Here is a 19,279-nt window from a genome sequence, read left to right on the forward strand (position 1 = left end):
CGTGGGTGGCAGGAGCCGTGGGTGTGGCCGTGTCCTGCTGCCTCCCAGGTGCTGCAGCAAGAGCTGGAGCTGGAGGCGTCGCAGGCACTGGGTGTGGAGTGGGCGTCCAGGCAGGGCTTCCCCTGCGCCAAGCCTGCCCGCCACAGCCCTTTTGAGGTGTGCTCAGGGAGCCTCCCACTGCCGCACGGGAGGGGGCGGCTGTTTAATGACTTTCACAGACTTGCTTCAGGAAAGAGCAGGTTAACAAACTGTTAGTTCCGGAGGAGCTCTGCTTTGTGACCATGGACCGTGAGGGACGAGGTGAGGAGCAGTGTTGATTCATCCGTGAAGCTGACATTTTGGGACCAGTGTGTGGCACAGCAGATTAAGCCACCACCTGCGATGCTGGCACACGGTCCCAGCTGCTCAGCTTCCCGGGCAGCTCCCTGCTGATGCGCCTGGGAAAGCAGCGGCAGATGAGCAGGTACTCGGGCCCCTGCACCCACATGCAGGGCCTGGAAGAAGCTCCTGGCTTCGGCCTAACCCAGCCCTGGCTGGCTGTTGTGGCCATTTGAGGAGTGAACCAGTGGATGGAAGACCTTTCTCTGTCTGTAACTCTGCCTTTCAAAAAAATAAATCAATAAACTTTTTAAAGAAATTTACATTTTTATGCTTTGGTGCAGAAATTGTGGCTGGCAGTTTAACACCAAAGCAGGCAGAAAACTTTATCAGACCTGGGCTTTGGTTTTTTTTTTTTTTTTTTTCAGGCCTTGAAGCAGAGACCTCGATTTGTGGCTTTGAAAAAGCAGCCTGCGTATCTGGGAGGGGAAAATCTGGAGCTGCGGGATTACCAGCTGGAAGGGCTCAACTGGCTGGCGCATTCCTGGTGCAAGTGGGTAGAGCAGGTGTCTGAGGCGGCCTGCACTTCCTGGCTTCTTTACTGATAGATGCAAAGAGACACGTTTCCCACTGTGCGTTACAGAAATAAAAAAAAAATCATGTGATTGAGAAATTAGATCCTAGGAGGGTCTGTGTATGTGTAATACCATTTTAATCTGAAGTGAAGAGTATTTTTAGCTTTATTTAGTTATTTGGAGGTTCATGTTTCACACCCGGAGACCTGTATCGTCATGTGGGTGGCAGTGTACTTGGCCCAGATCGTGAATATGGAAGGAGTTGTTTTCAGAACACAGAGAAAGAATGTCATCTGTGCGTGTGTTTCCGTTCCATGACAGGAGAGCTGTAACCGCCTTTCCTGCTGGTGTAGAGCAGTTTAGTCTGTAGTCGGCTCTACAGAGCCTCCTGCTCTGTTGCCAGGGTCAGGATGCTGGCCTGGCTCTGTGTGCGCCTCTTCGCCTGGCCTGGCCTGGAGCACTGTGAGTCTGCTGCTGTGGCTCTCTGTCCTCGCCTGCTCCGTGCTGCCGGGAAGCGTTGGCGTCACTGCTGCGTTTGCACAGACTGCTTTCCGGGGAACTAAAGATTGTTTGTCTTTTTTTTCTTTCTGCAGAAGTAACAGTGTCATCCTTGCTGATGAAATGGGCCTGGGAAAGACCATCCAGACCATATCATTCCTCTCCTACCTGTTCCACCAACACCAGCTGTATGGCCCCTTTCTTATAGTCGTCCCTTTATCCACCCTCACCTCATGGCAGAGAGAGTTTGAAATCTGGGCACCAGAGATTAACGTAGTGGTTTACATAGGTGACCTGATGAGCAGAAATACGGTGTGTAAACAAAACAAACTGGCATAGAATCTGTTATGAATGTATTTTGGAAATTGACCTAAAGCTTTTAGTAGAATTATTAGTAAAATCTTTAATAAATTAAGTATTCCAACACTGTGCTGTACCCCTAGTATTGGGAGATGTATAGATGACAAAAATATAGCTGTGCTTACTATTTAAAGTAACACATGAATGGGGATCTTTCTTAGCTGGTTTGCAGTGTCACATTTTTCTTCTCTCTGTCCTTTATACTTCCAAGACTACTTTTTGTAAGATTATAAGATGCAGTTAATGTCATACAGAATTTTAATATTACTGCTATTTGAACAGAGAGAAATCACTAAAAATAAGTGACTTCTTGTACTTTGTTTCCCGCCTCTTAAAACTGTAAGGTTGTGTAACTTAGGAGAGAGGAACCAAACCCAACCATTTCAGGCCACAGAAGTATTTTTCTGTTACCAGTCTTAATTGGCTGTCATGAATTTAGAACACAGCGACTTAAGCTCGTCTCTGTTCGACAGATCTTTTCTTGGTAACGGTAACTGTGTGAAGCGCCGGCTCTGGAGCAGGCCTTGTGTTGGGTGCTTCGTGCATCTTCCCTGTAACCTCAGGCTTGTCTTCAGAGTTGACGGCGTCACAGTCCCACAGGCCTGCCAGCGTGTGGCAAGTGGCCGCTGGGCACAGCTTCCCTGTGGAAACTGTTTCTGGGAGATTGCTTGTAAGAAGAGCGAGCCATCAGGAGTCCTTAAACCTTTGCGAGTTATGTTTTAATATTTTCATGCTAATTCAGATTGATTTTTTTTATCAGATACTTTCACTAAAATTATAACTTATACCCTGGCAGATTTTGTTCCCCTAAGTTTGGGTTTCTAATTATATCATAGTTCTTAGCTTTGTTAATTCATTTGTTCCCAATTACAAAAGAAAAAAAGAATTTCCAGATTATGCAAAAATAGCAAAAATAGCTGTGTGCGGTGCTTGCAGAGGTGAAGGCAGGAGGAGGCGAGCTGCAGCCTGAGGCCTGGGAGCCCCCTGCGTCGTCCCCACTTGCTGGTGACCTGCAGGGTCCCGTCCTGTTTCAGGCTCCTCACTTGACAGCCAAACTCAGGAGCTCCCAGGAGCCGCGGGGCTTGCCGAGGGCCTGTCCCTCTGCTCCTTCACGCCGAGGTTGTCTCCAGGCATCCTGCGTGTTCACCTGGAGGCCTCCCTTCTGCTTCTTGGTGGACACACCTCTCTGCTCTTGGCTACGATGGAGGAAAGTCCCGAGTCAGAAATTGGAACTTGTTTTACTTGTAGATAACAGTGTTGACATATCCAACTAGAGGTCAAGGGAATTTAAGAGATCCCTAGTGTAGCTCAAGTCACCAGGCTTCAACTGCTGACAAAATGTATTTTCTTGGTCAGCTGTGTCGGGAGGTTTGGGGATGGGCAGTTTCTTTGAATTCCAGCAGTAAAGTTTTTGGTGCTAATTAATTGATATTTTAATTCTGACTCTTACTACTCTGGACTGTGGTTACGTGGGTCAGTTTAGAACGTGTCAGGTATTCATTATGTTCTAATCAGATTTATGTTGTATTTGGCATGTCTCTTGTGTCTCTCAGAAGACTTGTGTGATGCAGAATGGTAGATGTAGAAATTGTGTCTTAATCACCATTTTCTCTTGTAGATACGTGAATATGAGTGGATTCATTCCCAGTCTAAAAGGCTGAAGTTCAACGCACTCATAACAACATACGAGATCCTGTTAAAAGATAAGGTGTGTAATCGGTCACTAAAAGGCTGGGTTTTGCCCGGTGTGACTTGTCTAGATGATAGGGTCTGTGCCTCCTGCTTGCCATGCTATTTTTCTTGCTTTGTTTAGAAAAGCAAGCAAATGAATGAGCAGACACATTTCCTCAAGGAATACTAAGGTTTAAATGGAAAATGGAGTCTTATGTTGATGGTGCCCTGTTGCCTTGTCCAATTGAACCGAGGAGAAAGCAGATCCTGTGGCCAGTAACGTGCCTGGGATTGAGCTCGGTCCGTAGACACTGGGCTCGGACGTCCTGCCAGGCCTTTCCTGTCACATTGCCGTGGAGGCGTTTCTCCAGAACAGATGCTGGAGACGGTCTCTGGAAGGAGACTGCCTTCAGCGTCTGCTTGGTGCGTTTGCTAGGGCAGTAGGGAGAGCCTGCAGGTGGTGCAGGGACAAGTTCAGGGTGGCAGCCCGAGGTGCTGTGCGCTTCAGGGGTCGGGTAGAAGAGACCAGAGAGGCACAGCGTCATGTGACTTTTGTCTTGTTTTGCTCAGCACACCAGTTTTGTGTTCTTGTTGAGAGGTACACAGGAATACCTCACACACCTAGATTATCACACGCTACTCTGAGTAGACTCCAGTCTGGCAGCTAACGCCACAAACAGAAGAGTCCTGATATATTTTAATTCGGTGAAGAATGAATGTCTGTGTACACCTTTGTGATGGTATTTGTGCAGAGATAATTAATACTTGAATCACTTTTGGGTTCCCTTCTGACTTGGTGGCTCGTTCTTTTTGTTTTTACTTTAGACTGTGCTGGGCAGTATTAACTGGGCCTTTCTGGGAGTGGATGAAGCCCATCGGTTGAAGAATGATGACTCTTTGTTGTATAAAACTCTGATTGATTTCAAGTCCAACCATAGGCTCCTGATCACGGGGACCCCTCTTCAGAATTCTCTCAAAGAGCTCTGGTCCTTGCTGCACTTTATTATGCCGGAGAAGTAAGCTCCTTCCTGTGTGTTTCAAAAGATGCTGGAATGTCTGCAATGCGATGTCTTTTTTTTTTTACCTTTTTTTTTTTTTTTTTTTACCTTTTTTACCAGACCTTAGGGACAACAGATGGCATGGTGTGGGGAAGCACAGCATCACACAGGCAGGAACAGCAGCAGTAACCTGCTCCGTAGTAAATGATAGGAGGCACAGACAATTGGCCTGCTGAGGGGGACGCATAACTATTGCAAGTTTGTGTTGGTTAACGCATTTGGGAAATAATTGTTAAATAGGAAACACTAAGCCTTCTCACTGTATGAGGCAATCAGTACACTGGAAATTGAAGTAATACGAGGCATACGATCTGATAAGCACTTAAAGTACCCCCAGAGTTGACAATAGAGGCTCCTGCTTCAGGTCTTACCCGAGTCTCTGCGTTACTAGAGAACCGTGCAGTGTCTTCATGGAAGAGATTCATATGGGACAAATGGTAGCCACTCTTCTTCTTTTTTAAAGATTTATTTATTTATTTGAAAGTCATAGTTACACAGAGAGAAGGAGAGGCAGAGAGAGAGAGAGAGGGAGGAAGAAAGAGAGAGAGGTCTTCTGTCGGCTGATTCACTCCCCAGATGGCTGCAATGGCCGGAGCTGCACTGATCCGAAGCCAGGAGCCAGAAGCTTCTTCCGGGTCTCCCACGTGAGTGCAGGGGCCCAAGGACTTGGGTCATCTTCTACTGCTTTCCCAGGTCATAGTAGAGAGCTGGATAGGAAGTGGAGCAGCCAGGAATCGAACCAGCACCTGTATGGGATGCCTGCAGTGCAGGTGGCGGCTTTACCCGCTATGCCATAGCACCATCCCCAGGCACTTTTCATTGAATTAAAGTTATCACCAGTGTTTGGTGGTATCTGGAATGGATTCAAACTCACTTCTCCAGCAGGAGAGAGCCTGTGCAGTCTGCCCCTGCAGTCTTCTGACTCCTCTCACGCCGCCTTGTCTGTCACTCACTGCGCCTCAGCCTGCTGGTCGGCGGCAGGCATGCCAGACCATTTCTGCTCTGTCTGGAATGCTCCTTCTCACTTCTTCCCATGGCCAGCTACCTTAATTTTTGCTTCAGCCTACGTGACCAGCTCCTTTTAGAAGTCTCCTCTGACTGCCTGGACGGACTCGTCACCCCCGCCCCGCGTTGTTTTGTGTGTAGCCCTTCTGTTGTCTGTTGGTTTCCTCATTTATCTCGTGTTATTGAAGTACACGTGTGAAAGTGACCAGGGCTCTGTTCGCTGTGTTCACCGCTGGTCCATGTTGTCTAGGATAGCTCCTGGCAAACAGTACACGGCAAACAGGCGACCACTTCACAAGTAAATGTGCCAGTCTTTTTTCCCTTATTTCAGAAAAAATTAAAGTGCTTGCTTTGTGCATTAAAATTGGAACGCTACAGGAAAGATGAGCATGGCCCCTGCTGAAGGAAGACACACGCTGCATGGGGTGCCCGCAGTTCCCTTTCCTTTTCTCACGTTCGTGGGTGGAGAAGCTGCGCCTGTGGAGAGTGAGTGCTCCCACGAGAAGAAAGCTTGAGAAGCCGCCCTGTGCCGCACGCTGAGCAGGGCCCTCTGCTCACGCGCGGTGCCTTTGTGCCGTGTCCTAACAACTTTATAGAGATATGGTTTATATGCCGCCGTCCTCACTATTTCTAAGTAAATTTATGCAGTTGTGCAGCCATCACTACAGTGCAGCTGTCACAACTTTCTTCTCGCCTCAGGAAGTCCCTTCTCTGCTTCTGCTTCTGCCTTAGGCCATCACTGTGTTAGCTTTTGTCTCAGAGGCTTACCTTTTCTAGAAATTCTGTGTAAGTAGAATCCTCATGTGGGATTTTCTGTTTTTGGTGTCTTTTTTTTTTTTTTTTTTTTTTTTGACAGGCAGAGTTAGACAGTGAGAGAGACAGAGAGAAAGGTCTTCTTTCCGTTGGTTCACTCCCCAAATGGCTGCTATGGCCGGTGCACCGCGCTGATCCGATGGCAGGAGCCAGGTGCTTCTCCTGGTCTCCCATGGGGTGCAGGGCCCAAGCACCTGGGCCATCCTCCACTGCACTCCCGGACCACAGCAGAGAGCTGGCCTGGAAGAGGGGCAACCGGGACAGAATCCGGTGCCCCAACCGGGACTAGAACCCAGTGAGCCACGGCGCTGGCCTGTTTTTGGTGTCTTTGACTTGGCATAATGTTTTTGAGACTTATCCATGTCATAGGAATGATCAGTAGTTCACTTTTATTGGGCCAGGCCAAAGTCAGGAGCTTGGAACTCAGTCCAGGTCTCTGTTGTAGAGGGCAGGCACCCACAGCATTGTATGAGCCACCAACTGCTGCCTACCAGGGTGCACACTGACCGGCAGCTGAATTGGAAGTAGAGCTGCTGACAGATCCCGGGCACTGTGATGCGGAATAGGGTGGTCCAAGAAGCGGATGTCCAGTTCCCACGTTCAGCCTGGGCTGCTGTGTCTTCCCGTGGATGCTCGTTTTTGTTTCTCTTAGATACTTAGGATGGTGTTTCGAGAGTTTCTGTTGGGCATTTTAGAAACTGGCATGCTGTTTTCCAGTGACTAGCCTTGAATATCTTTTCCAGAATTGGTTGAAAGTTCTGGTCTCTGTGTGGTCATGTGTTAGGTTAGTGTCAGTCTCTCTGATTCTGGCCTGCTGGGGTTGTGCCTCTCACTGGCTGAAACGCGGATTTCTGTGCTGCCTGTGCTGTCGAGCATCCTTCCATGTGGGCGTTAGCTATTTGTATGTCTTTGGTGCAGTGTCTGTTCTCATCTTTTGCTATTTTTAAAAATTGAATTGTTTTAGGAAAAGGCTTTTTTTTCTTAAGTATTCATTTATGTGAAAGGCACAATGACAGAGAGTGAGAGTGATCAGGTGAGAGACTGGTCTTCCATCCCCTTAGTTCACTCCCCGGGTCCCTGTAGCAGCCAGGTCTGAGCAGGGACTTTGTCTAGGTCTCCCTCGTGGGTGCAGGGGCTGCCTTCTGCTCCCCTGCCAGGTCAGGCGCCTTAGCAGGGAGCGGGACTGGAAGTGGGGCAGTGGAGCTTGACCTGGCTCTCTGATACGGTATGCTGGCATTGCCAGCGATGACAGTGCCAGCCGCTCTTTGTTTCTTTTAAAACGTGCTCTAAGTGGCCAGCACTGTGGCATAGGTTAAGCTGCCACCTGTAGTGGCGTCAATCAACAACTACAGCTAAAAATTTAAAAGACTTGGTGTGGGTATTTGGCCCGGCAGTTGAGGTGCCGGTTAAAAGTGCCCACATCGCACAGTAAGAGCCTGGGTTTAAGTCTCAGCTGCAGCTCCCGATCGCTGGATCCTACCAGAGCACATCTCAGGAGGAGCAGTGGACAGTTCGTGTGTTTGGGGCCCTGTCACCCATGTGAGTGGGAGACCTGGACTCACTTTCCCAGCTCCTGGCTCCAGCCCTCTCTTTCTGCCTCTGCCTCTCTGTAACTGCCTTTCAAATAAATGAATAAATCTTAAAAAAAGAAGAAGGTGGGTAGAGGAGCTGCACGTGCTAGCTGTGCTGCTGTCCCGGAGACAGAACAGGCTTGGCTTGGTTTTCCTTTTTGTTGGGGGTGCTCTTTCGTGCTTCTGGGACAGGAAGCACCCTTCCTGCTCTTTTACAGCAGTGTTTCTCACCGTTAGGCTGGGTGATTCCTTTTTGGGGAGCTGACCTTGGCCTTGGAAGAGGAACAGCATCATCGTCGGCCTCTATACACCACATACCTATAGCACCTTTGTCAGATAAAATGTCTCCTGGCATTTCTGTCTGTGCAGTGACTCTGGTGTCTGTCACGGTGGAACCTCCGTGTCCTGTCTCACTGCTGCCGTCTGTGCAGTGACTCTGGTGTCTGTCACGGTGGAACCTCCGTGTCCTGTCTCACTGCTGTCTGGCTGTGCAGTGACTCTGGTGTCTGTCACGGTGGAACCTCCGTGTCCTGTCTCACTGCTGTCTGGCTGTGCAGTGACTCTGGTGTCTGTCACGGTGGAACCTCCGTGTCCTGTCTCACTGCTGTCTGGCTGTGCAGTGACTCTGGTGTCTGTCACGGTGGAACCTCCGTGTCCTGTCTCACTGCTGCCGTCTGTGCAGTGACTCTGGTGTCTGTCACGGTGGAACCTCCGTGTCCTGTCTCACTGCTGTCTGGCTGTGCAGTGACTCTGGTGTCTGTCACGGTGGAACCTCCGTATCCTGTCTCACTGCTGCCGTCTGTGGTACTAGCTGCTCACCTCGGTCCTTCTGTGCCCCTCCCCCTCTGCCCCTCTCTCAGATGTGCTGCAGTGGGTATTGTAGTCTTCACACACTAGCATGAGCTAGTGTGGTTTTCAGTGAAATACGTGCTGTAAAACAGATAAGGTGTGGGCATTTAGAAATAATAGAGGTTCTGGTAACTGTTAATTTTTGTTTTCTGAAGTGGGTAAGAGAGTTTTTATATATATTACTTCACAGTTCTTACTGTTACTGTTCCTTGATCTTTTTGATAACACTGGGAGTATTAGCCTCATACTGCAAATCCGTATGTGCTGGCTTAGCTGATAGAAGTGTGTCCCATCTGACATGGTTTTAAGTGAGAGTTCTGTCATGACAGATGATGGCCTTTGAACTTCAGGTCCCTAGAGAAAAATCCTTCACAGCACCATGGAGACCGATGAAGGCATCCTGTGCATACGAATTGTGAGACGCGTTGAGAACATCTGAAAAAAAATGTGTACAGTTTCCCCCAGGGAGCACCTAGGGTTTACTTTTTATACCTGGCTGCTGAAGTGGCCTACAGGATTTGGGCTCCTAAATGGTATCATTAGGCTTTTTCTGCTGTTATGCAAATTGTTGTTTTTCATAAAGATGTATAAATAAAAAGGAAGCCATCAGTTAGAGTGGACATTTACCGGCTTTCTGCCGGAGCTTGCTGTACCCTCCGGGGTACTTGGCAGCAGTTCCCTTGGTGCCTTACGACTGCAGAGCTGCTGAAGAGATGCGCACTAAAGAGGTGGCCCTGTGGAGAAGAGCAGTGGTTTGCTCAGGTCGCTTTTGAGCCTTGCTGCTCAGGTGTTCCGGGCTAGTCCTCCTCACCAGCTGAAGTGCAGCTGCTTCCCTGGCCTAGCTGCCTGCGCGCCTTGCTTGAGTGTGGCCCGCTGGGAGTGTGTGGAGACCAGCCTACTGTTGTAGACGTGGGGCTGTGGTGTAGCCGGCAGACGCGGTCAGAGGGCCAGCTGTGTGCGGCTCGTGTTTCCACCCCGCAGCGAGAGTCTGTTTAGCTCATAGCGCAGAGATCTTGCCTCTTAGAAGTGACTTTGTTTTTCACTTTGTCTTCTGCTGTTTGGCCAGTTTTTGCACTTTCCCTTTCACATTTTTATGATATAACTCTCAGCATACCATTTTAGCCGCTTTGATTTAATTTTCTGGCTGTTGTTCATCACTAGAGTAACTTTCAGCTTTTGTAAAATCTTAACGTCTGGAAATTTTTAAAAATCAGAATTGTTTCTGCTTTCATGAGAGGAAGTATTAAGTACAGAAGTTGATAGCAGGGGTATTGTCACCACTGTGACCCTACAATTTCTATGTGTGTGGTATTTTAAGTGAATAATTGTCTCTTGTCAGGGACAGCACACTTACAGGCTCTGTAATCAGTATTTGAGGACCGTAAGCTCTAGGGTCTTTGTCACAACTACTCTGATGCGTAGACCAAAAGCAGCAAGGGACAGCGCACAAGCAGTGGGTGCTGTGGATCTGAGTTTGTGTATGAAAGAAGTGATGTCTCTGAGAACTCCTTCAGTATCGTATGGCTGTAGTAGGCAGCTGCGTATGTTTCTCGGCCCAAAATAGGAAGATAGAGATCTCGGAAATGAAGTTTATGTTTCATTTGCTTGACTGTTAAGGTTTTAGTTGATTATGTGGTAAATGAATCACAGTAGTCTTGAACTTGTCTCGCTGGTGTTCAGTAGATAGTGTGGCACAGTGAACTCCTGATTTTAGTGACTTTGCACATCTGTGTGTGAGGTTAGACCCCCGAGCATGGAGGCGGTTGTGAGCTTATGTTGTTCCTTTGGATCCTCTTGTTAATTTTCATTCCTCATTTATTTTATTTTGTGTTCTTGGAATATTTGCTTAATATCTTAGCAGTGTGACACAGTGTTGTGCACCTGAGGGTTCTCAGGCTGTAGACTTGAATGGTGACTTAGAGCTCTACCCCCGAGATGGTGGTTTTGGGTGTGACCAGGTGTTACTCAGGCTGATGTTCACTGACCCAGCAGTACCTGGTTGTCAGCTCAGAAGCCACAGCAGACAGGTTGAGCTGCCGTGTCCCTGGCAGTGCTGGCCCGTGCTGTCTCAGGCCTGCCGTCTTTCCAGAGGTGTACGCTGAGCCTTTGTGGTTCTGAGCTGCCAGTTTGCCAGCCTGGCCTCAGCTGAGAAGGGCCACTGGTATCACAGAGAGGCCGGGTCCCGTTCCGGTCTCTCCTGCAGATCCTTCAGTGAATCACACATAGTTGAATTAATATTTATACAAAGAAACTTATCTAGATTTTAGGTTGAGTTAATCTGAGTGACATGTTTCTAAATTTATTGGTGAAATTTGTGTCTTCAAGTTCTGTGAGTATTAGGTTGGATCACTTTTACTGACCTTGTTTCCTGGGCCAAGGTCATACTGTCGTGATTCATGAAGGAGTGCACTGAAGATCAGTGTGGATGTTTTATCATGAACATTTCCCTTTGAACAGTGACAGCTGTAATAATACTGCCACCAGTTTTATCTCTGAATTTTAGCAGCTTATTAGAAGATAGCTGATTAATTTTCTGTGTAACATTTCATGGCTTGTTTATTATATATCATTGCATGATTTACTGAAATATTTATTTAAAAAAAAAGATTTATTTATTTGAAAGAGTTACACATTACACGGAGAGAGAAGGAGAGGCAGAGAGAGAGATCTTCCATCCACTGGTTCACTCCCCAACTGGCTGCAACGGCCAGAGCTGCGCCAGGAGCCAGGAGCTTCCTCCGGGTCTCCCACACGGGTGCAGGGGCCAAGGGCTTGGACCATCTTCTACTGCTTTCCCAGGCCATAGCAGAGAGCTGGATCGGAAGTGGAACATCTGGGAGTTGAACTGGTGCCCTTATGGGATGCCGGCACTGCAGGCGGAGAATTACCTGCTATGCCACAGTGCTGGTCCCTGAGGTATTTCATAAGCACCAACTCTGGTGTGAAAATTGGAAGTCCACTGTTGTTCAGTATAGAAATTGATGGAGGGCCGGCACTGTGGTGCAGCGGGTTAAAGCCTTGGCCTGAAGCACCGGCATCCCATATGGGCGCTGGTTCTAGTCCCGGCTGCTCGTCTTCCAGTCCAGCTCTCTGCCGTGGCCTGGGAAAGCAGCAGAAGATGACCCAAGTCCTTGGGCCCCTGCACCCACGTGGGAGACCCAGAGGAAGCTCCTGGCTCCTGGCTTCGGATCGGCGCAGCTCTGGCCGTTGCGGCCAATTTGGGAGTGAACCAGCAGATTGAAGGCTTCTGTCTCTGTCTCTGCCTTTCTCTGTAACTCTTTCAAATAAATAAAGTAAATCTTTTAAAAAAATGATGGGATTCATTCAGTTGGTTTTTGCTTCTCTCTTGTTTCAAGAGCTAGTGATTGTTAAATTTTGTCTTATAGGACAGATTGACTTTATGTCACAGTTTTTTTTTCCCCTTATAAAAGAAAGTTGTAAAAGCACTCTTGCCTTGTGTTTAACCAATAACACTGTGCTGTTCCATTCCTAGGTTTGAGTTCTGGGAAGATTTTGAGGAAGACCACGGCAAAGGGAGAGAGAATGGCTACCAGAGTCTTCATAAGGTGCTGGAGCCGTTCCTTCTGCGGAGGGTCAAGAAGGACGTGGAGAAGTCCCTCCCTGCCAAGGTGGAGCAGATCCTGCGGGTGGAGATGTCGGCGCTGCAGAAGCAGTACTACAAGTGAGTGGGTCCTGGCCGGGCCGGGCCTGGAGCGCGGAGTGGGCCCTGTGAAGCCCTTAGGTGGGTGGTTGTGGGAGTCTCGAGTCCGAGGCTAGCCCCTGACCAGCAGGGGCCAGTGCAGACACTCCCCAGCAAGGCGAACGGGAAGGGTAAGGTTGACGGGTGATGAACTTACCACCAGCACCGTGAGTTCTGTGGAAGCAGGAGCCGCTCTGTTGAGGAAGCGTGCAGGCTTATAAAGCTTACGGAGGACATGCGCAGCAGGGGAGCCAATCAGAGAAAAGGTCACGCAGGCGTGGGTGGACCACGCACGGGGCACCTTAAGCAAAGTATAGGGATCACGCACTGTCCACTGTCCGGAACTAAAGGGGACCCATCCCTGCCAGTGGTCTGATCTTAGGTAGCTTAACCGTGGCAGCCACAGACAGCCCCTGGAACATCCGCCAGGCGCCATGTGGTATTGGAGATTTCAGGCAGTGCCCAACAGGTGGTTGTCACTGAAGCCACATCACAGAGTTAAACTGCAGTTCATGTGTGGTCATAACAAAAAAAAAGCTTTGTTATTGCTTTTCCACTTGGGTGAGAATTTGCTGCACTGAATAAGTTTGAAGTATGTGTTCATTCTTCATGCTAGTCCCTCTGAAATAAACGGGCTTATTTTATCTGTTCATGATGCTGCTTGTCATGCCCGATCCCGTAGTGGCGTCCTGGCGTCTAGGCCCCGCTCTACTCCTGGGAGGCAGTGATAACTCGAGCACTGGGGTCCTTGCCACCTGTGTGCATTGTAGGCTCCTGGCTTCAGCCTGACGCAGCTCCCGCTGTTGTGGGCATCTGGGGAGTCAGCCAGCAGATGCAAGATCTCTCAGTTTCTTGTTCTCTCTCTATCACTCTGCCTCTTTAATAATAAATAAATAAATACAAACATAAACGTTGCGTCTTTTTTCCTTGTTCTTATTCATTACTTCATCAGTGCTGTCTAAGCACTGTTTTTATAGCATTTACGTTGTATTGGTTGTATAAGTGAACTAGAGGGGTTTAGAGTTACACGGGAAGGGGACGGGTAGGTTATGTGCAAGTGCTACAGCATCTCACACAGGACACGAGCATCTGCAGATGCCAAGTGACTGCCTCACTGGTCTCAAACCCAAGCTGAAGACCCACTTCTCAACCACGTGTATGTGACTCACTAGATACACAGTAATCTTGGAATAACTGCCAGTACTGCCACCAACAGTATGAATAATAGCAACAGAATTAAGATTCTCTCTAACAGTATTTCTTTGCTCTTCAGGGCAAATCCCACTAGAAATGGATTGGAGTCTGAAAGCCCTGGAAATGGCTTTCTTCCGTATGTTTAGGGCATCAATGGATACAAAGATTCATGTATTTCATTTTAATTTTGATTTGTAGGGATTGTATTGTCAGTGTTTTTTGTAATTGATGATATTTTAAAGTTACAGAAGACAGAGCTGCAAAGCCTGGCCTGTCCTGAGAAACGTAGCTTCTGCCCTGCTCCTCCCAGTCTGGCCTCTCCTTCCCGTTGGTTGGTGCTGTAGCATTTCAGTGCTATCCTTTCTTTGTGTTTAGCTTTTACGTGTGAGCCAGTGCGTCTTACTGTGCAGACTGTCCCTGGTAGTGAGCAGGGCCCCGCCTCCTTTTCTCCCCAGAGCCCTTCGTGGGGGTGTGTGGAGGCGCCCCTTCCAGCTGTGCACTGTCCCACTGTGGATCTGCCACTTCCTGGGGTGGGGGGAGGGGAGGGCGTTACGTTACCTCCAGAGGTTTGATCAAAAATAGGTTCCTAAGAGTATGATTGCTGGGAGAAGGGTAAAGAAATTTCACTACTCAGAAAAAAGTACTTGTAATATTTTGGTTTATAGTTAAGGATTATGCTGGAATGTGCATGGAATTATATATATGTGCTTTTCTTCCCCTCATTCCAAACTTGACGTCACGAGCATTTTGTCAGACTTTTTTTTAAAGAACTATTTTATTTATTTGAAAGGCAGAGAAAGAAACACAGAAAAGAAAGAGATCTTCATCTGCTGATTGACTCCCCAAATGGCTGCAATGGCCAAGGCTGGGCCAGGCTGAAGCCAGGAGCCAGCAGCGTCTTCCATGTCTCTCAAGGGGGTGCAGGGGCCCAAGCACTTGGGCCATCTTCCACTGCTTTCCCAGGTGCATTAACAGGGAGCTGGACTGGAAATGGAGGAGCCAGCGTCCATATGGGATGCTGACACTGCAGGTGGAGGTTTAACCTGCTGTGCCACAGCACCAGCCCCCATCCTGCTTTTCTACAACATCTAATATGAGTATATAACTTACATCCTTATAATATAGCTTAATTTATTTAACTGACCTCGTACTGCTCAACAGCTTATTCCCATTGTATGTTTGAATACACAGTGTTTCAGTCTTCCTTTCCAGATCTGTAGATAGACAAACCACGCTTCAGGTAACTATGTGTGAGTTACCTGAATGTGTACATACAAGCGCATGTGGAGTGTGCCTGTGTGCACGGGGAGAGAACGGGAGGCAGGGGAAGCACCCGGTGGAGTCGTTAACATCCCACATGACTGACGTCTGCAGGAGATGCAAAATAAAAATACTTGCTTGTTTGTTTCTCTTCAGTAACACTGCCTTTTCTCGCAGTCTTGGAAGTCACAGGTCTCTGTTTTTGAACCTAGTAGCATCGGTATTGCTTTGATTCGCAGATGGATTCTGACCAGAAATTACAAGGCTCTGGCCAAAGGGACGAGAGGCAGCACGTCTGGTTTCCTCAACATTGTGATGGAGCTGAAGAAGTGCTGCAACCACTGTCACTTGATCAAGCCCCCCGAGGAGAGTGAAAGGGAGAGCGGCCAGGAGGTTCTGCTGGTGCGTGCGGCGTCCCCGCGGGAGCCTGGGCTCAGGGCTGGCAGCTTCTGCAGGTGCCCCTCTTCCTCTGGGTGACCTGTCAGGGAGCATCACAGCAAGATTGAGAGCCAGATGAGAAGAGTTACTTAATGAGAAAAATGCGGAAAGTGTGATTTCACAGATTCCGGCAGTCGCTGGGTGGCTGGATGGTCAGGGAGTCAAACCCTTCACAGTCCACGGGAGGGTCTGCGTGAGGGCAGATGAAAGTGTGTGCCTGACTACAGTGTGCGAATGTCTTTTCACCCTCAGTCCCTGGTCAGGAGCAGCGGCAAGCTGATTCTGTTGGACAAGCTGTTGACGAGGCTGCGGGAACGGGGGAACAGAGTGCTCATCTTCTCTCAGATGGTGAGAATGCTGGACATCCTGGCCGAGTACCTGACCATCAAGCACTACCCCTTCCAGGTGAGCTGGTGCAGCACTGGCCTCTCTCACTGGCCACATGCCCTGGCTGCTAAATAGAAAACTAGATTTTCTTGCTTAAAAACGATTGAGATTAAGGGTCCAGGAGGGTGTCAGGTTTTCCTTCCATGCCCTTAGGCTCTTGCAGGGAAAACAGAGTTGGGGGATGAGAAGATCATTTTTTGGAGGGTGGGTTGGGGAGGATGACAGAAAGGAGAATTAGGTAAGAGAAAAATACATTGGATGGTGTCTTACAAGTCTGTGGTTAGAGTAGAGGGGATGTGGGGAGCAACTCAGACTAGACTAAGTTACTCGAATTAAGACTTATTCTGCCGGCGCCGCGGCTCACTAGGCTCATCCTCCGCCTTGCGGCGCCGGCACACCGGGTTCTAGTCCCGGTCGGGGTGCTGGATTCTGTCCCGGTTGCCCCTCTTCCAGGCCAGCTCTCTGCTGTGGCCAGGGAGTGCAGTGGAGGATGGCCCAGGTGCTTGGGCCCTGCACCCCATGGGAGACCAGGAAAAGCTCCTGGCTCCTGGCTCCTGCCATTGGATCAGCGCGGTGTGCCGGCCGCAGCGCGCTGGCCGCGGCGGCCATTGGATGGTGAACCAACGGCAAAGGAAGACCTTTCTCTCTCTCTCACTGTCCACTCGGCCTGTCAAAAAAAAAAAAAAAAAAAAAAAAAAAGACTTATTCTATGCATCTGCTCTCCCCCAATATGGCGCTGGGAGAGGAGTAAACAGCTTCTACACAGCTGCCTCCAGTTCAACCAATAAACAGCAGGACCTGCTCCTGATTGGAGGAGAGCAGTGTACTCGGCATGTGGGTAGCAGAGTTGGGATTGGTGGAAGAGGACTATAAAGGAGGAGAGAGACAACATGCACCAGGAACATCTATCTGAAGGAGCACCTGAGCAGCCCCCGAGAGAGCCGGCCGGCGGTGTGCCGCTCCCCCGCGGAAGTGGGGAAAGTGGCAGGGGGGCCTGCCCCTCCACGGAGGTGGAGGGACGGCAGCCAACCCAGGAAGAACCAGCAGCAAACCCGGGAAGGGCCGAGCAGACGAAAGAACAGTGCAGGGTCCTGTGTCGTTCCTCCACGAAGAGGGGGAGCGACAAGGGGAAACGTGAACCTGATTGCAGAAGCCCAAATCCTGGAAAGAAAGAGACAGAGGTGGCATTGTCACAGGTCCACCCTCACGGTGGTGAGCCTGGCTGGCAGCCGGGGGCCCTGCCCCCACAGAATTTCCGTCTGCACTCCCTTGCCTCCTGTGGGAGGAGAGACTGTTCAGTGTGATACTGCTGACATTCTGTCTAAGGGAAACTTCACCTCTGATCTATTTATAGGGCATAGACGAACGCACTTGCTTCTGCTCTTGGGGTGGTATTTTTAAAATGCTTTTATTTTTGAGATTTATTTTCAACAGTTGTTTTTCTTTGTTAACTTTGAGTGGGTAGACCGTTCTGCCAACACTTGTCCTTACTCTGGTGTTGCGGAAATGTGAGGCAGTGATGATTGGCCGAGAGGCCCCCGAGCACAGAGTGTCTGGAAGGCACTGCTGCAGCCTGGCGCCCTGGGTGGTCTTTGAACAGCAGCCTTGGAATGCAGCGCAGTGCTGCGGTTATTTTTAAACACACAGGACCGTTTTCCCTCTCATTGGTCTCTGTGAGCTTTCATTTCTAGGTCATCAAGAACGCATCCCGGTCCCCTCTTGGGCATTAGGCGTCCTCAGGTGTGGTCGTCAGCCTTTCGTTCCTACAGTAAACCCCCGAGGAAACTCAGGTTTATTTGGCTCACAGTTTGGAGGCTCAGGGCCAAGGTCAGATGGCTCCACTGGGTTAACGGCCTACGGTGAGGGATCACAGGGCCAGCCGGAAAGCACAGAGCAGCTGGGCCCGTCTTGAGCTTTTGCACCCAGCCTGCCATGCCAGCTGCCTTCTGCGGGTGCCCTCCTGAGCACCATAACTGGGTCACATCTCCACCCTCGGAGTGCCAGTAACTCAGGACTTTGGGGTTTAAACGTCGGCAGGAGGTTGGGGCCAAATCCTGTTCATGGGTAGGCCGGGCCCCTCCCGCGTGATCGTGAGTTTTCAGTCAATGCTGTGGTGCCTTCGGTTGGAGGGAAAACCACAAGCACTCCATCAAGGTTTCCTGTTGCGATGTGTGGGCTGCGAGCTGGCCTGTGGCTGTGCATGGAGCTGGAGTCAGAAGGGAGAAAGGGGCTTCCTGTGCGTGAGTTTGCCTGGGTGCAGGCGGCTGTGTGGATCTGGTGCACCGGTCCAGGGAGATGGAGGTCCTTCCCAAGGCCGCTTGCTGCCAGCCAGGCACTTTTGGGCCACTCTTGCCTTCTGTAAATTGAGGGGATATTTAGTTCATCTCAGTTGGTGTTTGTGAGGGATGAGAGATGCAAATGATTTTAAATAGTGAGAAATTCTTGATCTATCCTGCACGTGGGTAGGATTTCTTTAGTGTTTGTTTCACTTACTAGTTGGTTTTCCTGTGATGTCATTTTTTTTTTTTTTGACAGGCAGAGTGGACAGTGAGAGAGAGAGAGAGAGAGAAAGGTCTTCCTTTTGCCGTTGGTTCATCCTCCAATGGCCGCGCTGATCCGATGGCAGGAGCCAGGTGCTTCTCCTGGTCTCCCATGGGGTGCAGGGCCCAAGCACTTGGGCCATCCTCCACTGCACTCCTGGGCCATAGCAGAGGGCTGGCCTGGAAGAGGGGCAACCGGGACAGAATCCGGCGCCCCAACCGGGACTAGAACCTGGTGTGCCGGCGCCACAGGCAGAGGATTAGCCTAGTGAGCCGTGGTGCCGGCCAGTGTGATGTCATTTTGTACCAAGAACTGACTCATGCTCTGATCAGCGTTGTGAGCGCTGGGCAGTGCCAGCAGCTGTCTTGAAGCCATGGCACAGGTTGCTGGTTTCAGAGGGTGATTTTTGGAAAATTATTTATATATCATCATTTTTTAACATTTTCAATATTTCTGCAAAGTGTTTTCCAAACCAAATTTCATAAGTAATGTTTTTGGTTTAGTAGTCGTGGTGCTTTCTGTCCCACTGGGGGAGAAGTATCATTTTTTGCAGGAGCTAATTACTAAGGGGCCAGCATTACTGCATCTTAATTTCTTCTACACCAAAATGTCAGAAGCACGTCAGGCCTCTCAGCATGGTTGGGTTTTCATCTCACTCCTAGTAGGTCCTGGCAGCCATTCCAGTCTTTACAGACCTAGGAAGCCCTTTGGACCTGGAGCGTCTAACCTTGGGTTTGTAACTGGAGAGCAGGATCAAGCAGGGGTGTCCCCTGAACACTGCCCTCAGGGCACTTGGCCGGTGCATTTGGTTATTTTTACCCAGTGGGTGTTGGGGTGATAAAGGTTGCACGGGTGGTGTTCTGTTCAGAGTGTAGCTGGTGTTCCAACCTCATGGCCTCCCTTTGGTTTGTTTTCACAGCGTCTGGATGGTTCCATCAAGGGAGAAATACGGAAGCAGGCGCTGGACCACTTCAATGCAGACGGGTCTGAGGTGCGTGCTGTGTGCTGTAGGCCCGTGTCATGGGCAGGTCTTTCCGGTTT

General features: G+C 49.5%; 1 protein-coding gene and 1 non-coding gene across 14 annotated transcripts in view; both read left to right on the forward strand.

Moving 5' to 3' along the window:
* The window catches only part of CHD2 (chromodomain helicase DNA binding protein 2), a 114,159-nt gene that overhangs the window by 42,561 nt on the left and 52,319 nt on the right, over positions 1-19,279 (forward strand). For 9 of the 13 annotated variants that reach the window (XR_016218655.1, XR_016218656.1, XR_011380526.2 and 6 more), the window contains 8 exons: positions 747-871; positions 1,487-1,703; positions 3,370-3,459; positions 4,248-4,438; positions 12,212-12,400; positions 15,112-15,274; positions 15,563-15,715; positions 19,158-19,229. Coding sequence is in view for 10 of the 13 variants with exons in the window: in XM_051835173.3 (XP_051691133.1) it covers positions 747-871; positions 1,487-1,703; positions 3,370-3,459; positions 4,248-4,438; positions 12,212-12,400; positions 15,112-15,274; positions 15,563-15,715; positions 19,158-19,229 (1,200 nt within the window). In the remaining 3 variants the exon portion in view is untranslated. The remainder of the gene's footprint in view (positions 1-746; positions 872-1,486; positions 1,704-3,369; positions 3,460-4,247; positions 4,439-12,211; positions 12,401-15,111; positions 15,275-15,562; positions 15,716-19,157; positions 19,230-19,279) is intronic. The other 4 variants (XM_089311094.1, XM_089311095.1, XM_089311092.1 and 1 more) reach the window with 2 other exon arrangements.
* Positions 5,825-5,932, forward strand: LOC127487977 (U6 spliceosomal RNA). The gene has a single exon (XR_007915355.3). It is a non-coding gene; the product is annotated as a U6 spliceosomal RNA (small nuclear RNA).

This window comes from Oryctolagus cuniculus, chromosome 12, assembly GCF_051225735.1.
Source record: "Oryctolagus cuniculus isolate XC-2025 breed Fujian yellow rabbit chromosome 12, ASM5122573v1, whole genome shotgun sequence".
Lineage (NCBI taxonomy): Eukaryota > Metazoa > Chordata > Mammalia > Lagomorpha > Leporidae > Oryctolagus > Oryctolagus cuniculus.